This window comes from Grammomys surdaster, unplaced genomic scaffold (assembly GCF_004785775.1).
Source record: "Grammomys surdaster isolate TR1022 unplaced genomic scaffold, NIH_TR_1.0 205, whole genome shotgun sequence".
In the NCBI taxonomy this organism is placed as follows: domain Eukaryota; kingdom Metazoa; phylum Chordata; class Mammalia; order Rodentia; family Muridae; genus Grammomys; species Grammomys surdaster.
Genome location: NW_021604650.1, coordinates 2,444,946 through 2,453,279, shown reverse-complemented (window position 1 = coordinate 2,453,279; position 8,334 = coordinate 2,444,946). Strand labels below are relative to the sequence as shown.

Here is an 8,334-nt window from a genome sequence, read left to right as displayed (position 1 = left end):
CAAAGGGCATTTGAACTCACACGCACACATCCTCTCCCCACATACACATAATTCAAAATCATAAAAATAAAATACGTGCCGGGAACAAGAAAAATGTTTGTCTGTCTGATGGACTATGGAAGAAGGGCCACACACACCTAGCGATTTAGGATAGAGCCTCGGAAACACTCTAATTTAGGATACAGGTCGAAATTGGGAGGCTCTGAGAGAACCGAGAAGATGGGAGAGACTAAAGGAGGATGTTGGAGAATCTGCAAGACAGGGGAGACTGAGAGAAGACTATCTCGAGATCTTCCGAAAAACCCCTCACAAAACTGAGTAAAGTGAGAGAGCAGAGCGGCATCTCACGAGATCCGTCCCGGAAGTGGTCCTTTATTGCCTCCGGGTGCCCGGAACAAAATCTCCGAACTCCCGGAAGTGGCTCTGCGGCTGCTAGCCCGGCCCCGGGCCGTGGAAGCTCCTGCTTCGGGCGAACCCGGCCCGAGCAACGTCATGACCAGCGAACTAGACATTTTCGTGGGAAACACGACCCTTATAGATGAAGACGTGTATCGCCTCTGGCTGGATGGTTACTCAGGTTTGTCCCGCGCCCTCCTAGGAAGCTGTTGTTTTGGGTGAGAGAGGGGGCGTGGCTAGGACGTAGGCTTAGTTTAGGGAAGTGAACTGACTGCGGGGAGTCGGTGAAGTGGAAGCATTGGTGATGGAACCCCTGGATGGCCTCTGGGGTCTTATGGTAGCGCCCACTCCTCAGTGAACGATGCAGTAGCTCTGCGAGTACGCTCCGGAATCCTGGAGCAGACGGGAGCCACCACAGGAGTGCTGCAGAGCGACACCATGGACCACTACCGCACCTTTCACATGCTTGAGCGTCTGCTGCACGCGCCACCGAAGCTGCTGCACCAGCTCATCTTCCAGATTCCTCCCTCGCGACAGGCACTCCTCATCGAGAGGTGCTTACCACGGCGGTGGTGGGGGTGTCAATCAATCTGGCTTATACCCATTTTGTAGGCTGAAACTGAATGTCTTGTGCCTCCACAAGGTACTACACCTTTGATGAGGCCTTTGTTCGGGAGGTTTTGGGCAAGAAGCTGTCCAAGGGTACCAAGAAAGACCTGGATGACATCAGCACCAAAACAGGAATTACTCTCAAGAGCTGCAGGAGGCAGGTGGGTTCCACACATACACCACTACCCATCTAGCCCATCCCTTGATCCTTCTGCTTACTACCCCAGCTCCACTCCAGCCTGTGATTGTGGAACCAGCTTCTTCACATGTACCCTCTTTTCCCTCCACCTCCCATCTGGCCAGAGTGATCTCACATAGGCTCAGTCTGACCATGGTTTTCCGTTGTCTATAGATTTTCATTAACTCCCCCTCTCCTTAACCTTCAGACTCAGGTCGGGTCCCTGTAGACCTCTCTGGGGTTTGTTTGTTTGTTTGTTTGTTTGTTTGTTTTTTCTCTGTGTAGCCCTGGCTGTCCTGGAACTCTCTCTGTAGACCAGGCTAGCCTCGAACTCTCGAACTCAGAAATCCTCCTGCCTCTGCCTCCCAAGTGCTGGGATTAAAGGCGTGTGCCACCACCGCCCGGCTGGGCTTACATTTCTTGAGCCCCAAGTTTGTTTTTGTACATGGTACTCCTGCCTAGAAGATGCTGTTCTTGGCCATATCTACTCCTTGAAATCTACAAGGGAGCGAGATACTACCTTATCCACAGGCATTTTGGTAGCATTTGGTGACAGGAATGAGAGTCGACAGGAGAGAGAAGCCCATAGCATCTCAAGCATGGGCATCTTGACCAGTCTTCTTTAATTGCCTTACAGTTTGACAACTTTAAGCGGGTCTTCAAGGTGGTGGAAGAGATGCGGGGCTCCCTGGTGGATAACATCCAGCAACACTTCCTCCTCTCTGACCGCTTAGCCAGGTGAGGGGCCAGCCTCCTCCTCTCCACATGAAGTTTCCTTAGGCCCTTAGCCTGGTACACTTTTCCTATCCTAACCATTTCACCTCTGACTGTTCTGGAGGAATGATTATTCTATTAGTGACCTGTAAACTGCATCAAATTGCCAAGGTTAAGGCATTTGTAAAGCATTCAAGAAGTGCTCAGTGATGCAGTGTGGCCTTCCTTTGTATTCCTTAGGAAGACTGGCTGGATCTTCTCTTTGCAGAGGTGGGAGGTTGGTAAGGAAACAGCCTGTGGTTGGTCACTTGGTGAGTTAGAGCAGAAACAGGCCAGAACCAAAATGCTTAGCCAAGATTGCAGGTGGGAGCTACAATGAAGAGTTTCTTCAAGAATGGCTTCTAAGTAAGCTTACTAGTCAGACACTGTTGTATGAACCAGGAAAAGGTAGTTCTCATCCTAAGAGAGCCACTGTCCCTGTCTGCAGAGATTATGCAGCCATCGTCTTTTTTGCCAACAACCGCTTTGAAACAGGAAAGAAAAAGCTGCAGTACCTGAGCTTTGGCGACTTTGCCTTCTGTGCTGAGCTTATGATACAGAACTGGACCCTTGGAGCCGTCGGTGAGGCCCCCACTGACCCAGGTGCCTGGACTCCCTACCCTCTTGGGGACTGGTTCCCTGCTCTCAGTTTGTCCTGATGTATATATAGCTTCCACAGTACTCAGCACCCTTTCTTCTTAGCCCTCAGCCCCAGCCCACCTCTCCATATCGTCCCCTTGCGTCACGCACACCTGTCTGCAGGCCAGGGCTCCCTATGCGTGTCCTGAGGCATGACATTCCACCTTCCATCTCTGAGGTCCCAGTGAGGTGTAGTGGTGAAGAAGGTTCAGTACCTCATAAGATGGGCTCTCCTCCACCCACGACTTCTTTCATGGCCTCGCAGACTCTCAGATGGACGACATGGATGTGGACTTGGATAAGGAGTTTCTCCAAGACTTGAAGGAGCTCAAGGTTCTAGTAGCTGACAAGGACCTTCTAGACTTGCACAAGAGGTGACTGTGGGGGTCCATGAGACAGGGTGTAAAATGGTGCTAGATGGCTATAGGTTGTGATTGTGTCTTCCTACAGCCTGGTGTGTACTGCCCTCCGGGGAAAGCTGGGTGTCTTCTCCGAGATGGAAACCAACTTCAAGGTCTGTGGCCCTGTCCAGACCCTTCCTGTAAAGTGTCAGGAGCCTTCTGTGCTGTACCCTTGCCAGGCAACTCTGCTCATGCCTGAAGTTGACCGGCAGATGGCACTGCTGCTCTCTCTATCTGCCTATGAGGGGGTTCCCAAGCTCATAACAAAAGGGCATTGATTGTCTGAGGGAGGTGGATATATTTGGGGGAGGGGCCTGGCCCTCCCTCAGTCTCAGTGCTCAGCCTCCAGCTTCTGGAGCAGAAGACAACTCCTGAGATCCTTGCCCCACAGAATCTGTCCCGGGGGCTGGTGAATGTGGCTGCCAAGCTGACCCACAATAAGGATGTCAGAGACCTCTTTGTGGACCTTGTGGAGAAGGTGAGCAGTCCTGTCCCACTCCCTGTCCCCAACCCCCAGTCCTTAGCCTGTCCTGTGTCTGAGCAGTACTGGTGGTGCTACTTGTCGCCTTGGGCCTACAGTTTGTGGAACCCTGCCGCTCTGACCACTGGCCACTGAGTGATGTGCGGCTCTTCCTTAACCAGTATTCAGCGTCTGTTCACTCCCTGGATGGCTTCCGGTGAGAGGAGCCAGGGCTGCTGGCTAACTTCCTTGCCCTCCAGTAGACTCAGGGTTCCCTATTGAACTACCCTGTGGGTGGAAGTTCCGCCTCTCATTGTTGTGACCTTGGGCAGGTTACGTACCCCTTCTGGGCTTTAGCTTTCTTAAAGGTAAGTTGAGGATAAAACCAGAAGACTCATAAGATTTATGGAAACTAAGTAGCCCTCAGATCAGTCCTCAGCAGTGGGTGGAGAGCAGGGAGAAGGAAACTGAGCATCATGGCTCAGGTCTATAATCCCAGCACGTCGGAAGCTGGAGCATGAGGCTTGCCACTGTTTCCCAGGCCAGCCTGGACTACACTGTAAGACTCTATCTCAAAAACAAACTATGAAAAAGGGGGGTGGGGTGTCTTGATGTGTTAAAGTGTAGAAAACACTCATAGCGGTGTGGTGGGCATGGGGGGGGCGTGGCGGTGAGTGGGCATCAGCTATCACCATTGACATCTTCGTTGCAGGCACCAGGCCCTCTGGGACCGCTACATGGGCACCCTCCGTGGCTGCCTTCTGCGCCTCTATCATGATTAAAGCCCTTTTCCTTCCTCCCTCTGACATACCCTGAGAATAAAGTTGCCATAATTTTGGAGACTGGTCCTTGTTCCAGGTTGAAGAGCTCATGGGGATTTCCACAGTGCACACGTGTGCTCAGGTGCCATCACCCATAGGTATGTGCATTCTAGCACCTCAGGGACCGGACCATGACACAGACGAGGTCTTCCCACCCCCACCTCCCCTCTCCACATCCCAGCTAAATCCACTCAGAAGCCACGGAGCATGACTCGGTTTATGAAGCCATACAGAGAGGATGGGGAAGTCAGGCAGAAACTCAAAGCAGAGCTGACAAGGGGCAGTGGCCATGTGGGAGAGGCTGAAGAATGGCTGCTGGCCTCAAGGTGGACAAGAAATTGGTGGCTTCTTGACTAGTGGGCCCACTCGAGCTGTGAGCGGGTACTTGGTGATTCCACAGGTGTTGTTTCCCCGGTAGAGCCTGAAGTAACCCTAGGAAGTCAGGGGGTGTCAGGGCCAGAAGGTGAAAAAGACATTATAGTCTGCCCCCTGTCTGTTTCACTCCACTCACCTTCTCGCCCCACTGAGCTCCCCAGGAGTTCTTCAGGATCCAGTAGGGGGTGGAGCGGCGAGGTTTTCGAGAATGGGACAAGGCCATCCCTGTCTGCATGCCCCGTTTCTCTCTGCCATAACCCACCAGCAAGACAGAGTGGTCCACATGATGAGGGTCACAGGAACCGGGTGTAGCCTTGATCACACCCTTCTGGTAATTCTGCAAGGGTGGGGACAGAAGAGTTGAGTCTAGGGCATCTCTGTATGGCCCTCGGGCTCCCCTGTCCACCCACCTGTAGTAGCTTCTTGTTGATGGTCACGGTGATAGGCCCATGGGCGGCCAGGTAGCCGGCAATTGCTGGAAGTAGGTAATTACTGGAGACTTGAGGGTGCCATCAAGTCCTGCCTGCCCTCCAGTTGCTACTCTTCTCACAGGGGAATGGAGTTTAATTGGGTCTCCCAGAGCCAGGCAGTCTGCCTCCATTCTGGTTTCTCTGCCCCCACCCTCCATGTCTACCCTGGCCATACCCTGCTCATTACTGGACAACATGGTGAAATCTTGGATCCAGGCCACCTTCTTGTACTTCTTGGCTAGGCATCTGTGGGGCTTCCAGTGCCCCTGGAATGGGTAATCCTTTTCACTGGCCAGGCCACCTGAAGACAAGCAAGACCAGGAAGGAGCCTTGGAGACTGAACACTCACTGCCCCTACTGACCTCCCACCAGGGAGGCCTGCTACTCAACTGTTGTTGAGGACAGTTATATATGCATCCCACACGAAGCCACCGTTGCAACCATTTCCACAGCGGTTACAGTCCAGCAGCTCTGGGGCAGAAAGGGACAGCATAGGTGAGCAGGTCCCCTAGGCCAGTTTCCCTGTCATCGCTGCACTCCCTGTCATACCCTGCACAGAGAGGTCCACACGCTGGTGGTGGTTGATGCTCCACAGAGCCTGGATGTTGTCCACTGCTGCCATGGCCCAGCAGCACGCGCAGTTTCCCTGAGTGGGTAGGGTGGGACAGGGTAAGGTGTCAAGGCCTTGACCTCATCTCCCCAGTCTCTCCTCTGGGCTAAACTGAGTGGGGGCAGATACCTGGTTCCTGATCGATGAGATGATGTTTGTTGCTTTACGCCAGTCACAGGTGGGGGGCACAGATTGCCCCCACTTTTCAGACTCTATCTTTTTGGCCATGTTGGGGATCCTTTCTGGTGCCCTCTGGTGCCCATATAACTGGCCAAACTCCTCCTCTGGGGACAGACAGGGCCAGAGAAGTCACGGGTTCAACACCCTTCTCTTCCATATTCTTTTTCTAGCTGTCACTATCTTGACTCTTCATGTCCATATGATACCTTTGAAGGCATCAGGTGGGACACTGAGGCGTAGAGAGGTCCAGCTTGTGCTGGTGCAGTCTCTACACCCTCTGCTTCTGGCCTGAGAGCCAAGCTGGACACAACAACAGAAGTCATGTCTTACACTGAGATTTAGGGCAGTCACCCAGGCTGTCCTTAAAAGGGGAGATTTACCCTGTCAATTTGCCAGTCACCTACCCACCACATGGAGGCCAGGAGGGCTCTGGTACCTGTGAGGTCACTGAATGGAGTCTCTCCAAACTCAGCTGTACCCAAGTCTTCTTGCTGTAGCCATTGAGCCTGAGCCAGGTTGTGGGCAAAGATACTCAGACGGCGAGTGTACTCTAGACCAAAACGGAGTTGTAGGCCAGCCTCAGGGCAGGAAGTGGCCACTGGATGGGCCGCTCACACCCATTCAGGTAAGTGCTGGCGCTTTCCATCACTATAACTACACTGCAAGAAAGTAATTATCCAGCCTACATGAGGTTAGAATTTCCCCTAAAGACACTCAGGCCCACCCCAGGGGAAGCTGAGCAAGGCCTTTAGAGGCAGTAACTCAGACAGGAAAGTTAAAGTGGCTGGAGGCCCGTTTCCTGCACCTGTGGGCTGCACCTTCTCTGTCTCCTCTTCACACATCTGACCACAGGTTTGGAGGATGGGTGGGTGGGGTGAGGGGATAGGGTGCAAGTGCACACACACAAACACACAGAAAGAGAGAGAGCCCTCTGTGAGTCCCTCTGTGCTTGGGACTAGGGTTGTCACCTTGGAGACAGGGATCTGGTGATTGAAAATGTGACAATATGGTGGTCCTCCACGCCCTGCCTGGAGTCACAGTTAAGTGGCTGTAGACAGGATTGCTCCATGCCCATCATACATTGGGGAAGCTAAAGGGTGGACTGTGGATCCTATTTCCCACTCAATGGTCTGGCCCAGGTCTATTCCCCATCCAAAACCGTAAGTTCATCTCTTAAGTGGACAGAGGAAGTCAGACTGGAAACATCTGTGCCTGAGATACCAGCTGGGTTCGAGTAACTTCGGTTGAACTGGATCTGGAACAGCTTGAAGACTTCCTTCAGCTCCAGTGGTTGGGGAACTGCATCCTAGCAAGGAGTCAAAAGTGGGGAGAGTCACAGGAAAGAATCATTGTGAACCCAGCCTTATCTCTAGGTACAAAGACAGAGCTAAGGGGTCCTGCATTCTTCTGTTCTAAGTGTGAGCATCCACACAGCGCCAATTGCTCCCTCTGAGAAATAGGAAAGATAAAGCTAGACAGGGCAGCTCACCCCTCTAGTTCAATGCTTATTTCAGCAGGAGGACAGCTGAGAGTTTTAAGCCAGTGAAGCCACCCTGGGCTACACAGTTAAAAGCTAACCTGAGCTACAAAGTGAGGCCTTTGTCTTTTTTTTTTTTTTTTTGTAAGACAAGGTCCCTCTCTTCATAGTCCTGTCCTCACTACGTAGATCAGGCTGGTCTCAAACTCACAGAGATCCTTCTGCTACCATGCCCAGGGAACCCTGTCTTAAGAAAATTAAAAAGGGCCAGGCAGTGGTGACACATGCCTTTAATCCCAGCACTTGGGAGGCAAAGGCAGGCGGATTTCTGAGTTTGAGGCCAGCCTGGTTTACAGAGTGAGTTCCAGGACAGCCAGGGCTACACAGAGAAACCCTGTCTTTAAAAACAAACAAACAAACAAATGAAAACAAAAAAAAGGAATGAAAAATATGCCAGTTGAAAAAGATAAGACCCCAGACATGAAGCAGGCACGGAAGGGCATGAAAGCAGGTTAGAAGCATTTACCTTGGGGAGGAGGGAGTCACTGAGGCCTTGGCCTGCTAACAACAGGGCCAGAAAGTAGGAGAGGTGGGCAGTCAGTGTCATGGTGCAGCCACGAGTGCTGGGGGCAGGAAGCTGTGTAGACTAAGTTGGAAAGGGCGGGGCTGGAGAAACCACGAGGGGAAACCAGGCTTGGAGGAGGGTAGACCCTCCACCTGCCTGCCTGGATAACCCCCACCCACTTATTTTCAATAGCAACTCTTGGCTGCCATACTCCAGTCTATTTTTGGATATAAAGACAAATCTGTCTCTAAGGAGACAGGAAGACAAATGTCAGTGGAGAGTGATGATATCGGCATCAACGCTATGATGGAAAACGTAGCTAGGACAATCCCTAGGTGCCTGGTATCCTGACAGTGATGGGTGGTGCTCAGGATTCCTTAGTGACTCCCTCTTGTTTTAC

General features: G+C 52.2%; 2 protein-coding genes across 3 annotated transcripts; one reads left to right on the top strand and one right to left on the bottom strand.

The window, feature by feature from the left end:
• The first annotated feature begins 386 nt into the window (after positions 1 to 386).
• Positions 387 to 4,278, top strand: Fibp (FGF1 intracellular binding protein). Of its 2 annotated transcripts, none has more exons than XM_028771175.1 (10): positions 387 to 577; positions 752 to 950; positions 1,040 to 1,166; positions 1,821 to 1,921; positions 2,385 to 2,518; positions 2,841 to 2,949; positions 3,026 to 3,089; positions 3,368 to 3,454; positions 3,556 to 3,653; positions 4,149 to 4,278. In XM_028771175.1, exons 1-10 carry the CDS (start codon positions 493 to 495, stop codon positions 4,216 to 4,218), a joined length of 1,074 nt encoding a protein of 357 aa, XP_028627008.1. In that variant the 5' UTR covers positions 387 to 492; the 3' UTR covers positions 4,219 to 4,278. The 2 variants fall into 2 exon arrangements, with proteins under 2 accessions (XP_028627008.1, XP_028627007.1); XM_028771174.1 differs by having other exon boundaries at positions 2,385 to 2,539.
• A 178-nt stretch (positions 4,279 to 4,456) lies between these two features.
• Ctsw (cathepsin W) lies at positions 4,457 to 7,988 on the bottom strand. The gene is made up of 10 exons (XM_028771173.1): positions 7,896 to 7,988; positions 7,114 to 7,198; positions 6,329 to 6,442; positions 5,842 to 5,996; positions 5,652 to 5,748; positions 5,493 to 5,573; positions 5,278 to 5,403; positions 5,043 to 5,107; positions 4,769 to 4,969; positions 4,457 to 4,689 (listed from the first exon to the last, which is right to left on the bottom strand). Exons 1-10 carry the CDS (start codon positions 7,974 to 7,976, stop codon positions 4,579 to 4,581), a joined length of 1,116 nt encoding a protein of 371 aa, XP_028627006.1. The 5' UTR covers positions 7,977 to 7,988; the 3' UTR covers positions 4,457 to 4,578.
• Between the last annotated feature and the right edge of the window lie 346 nt (positions 7,989 to 8,334).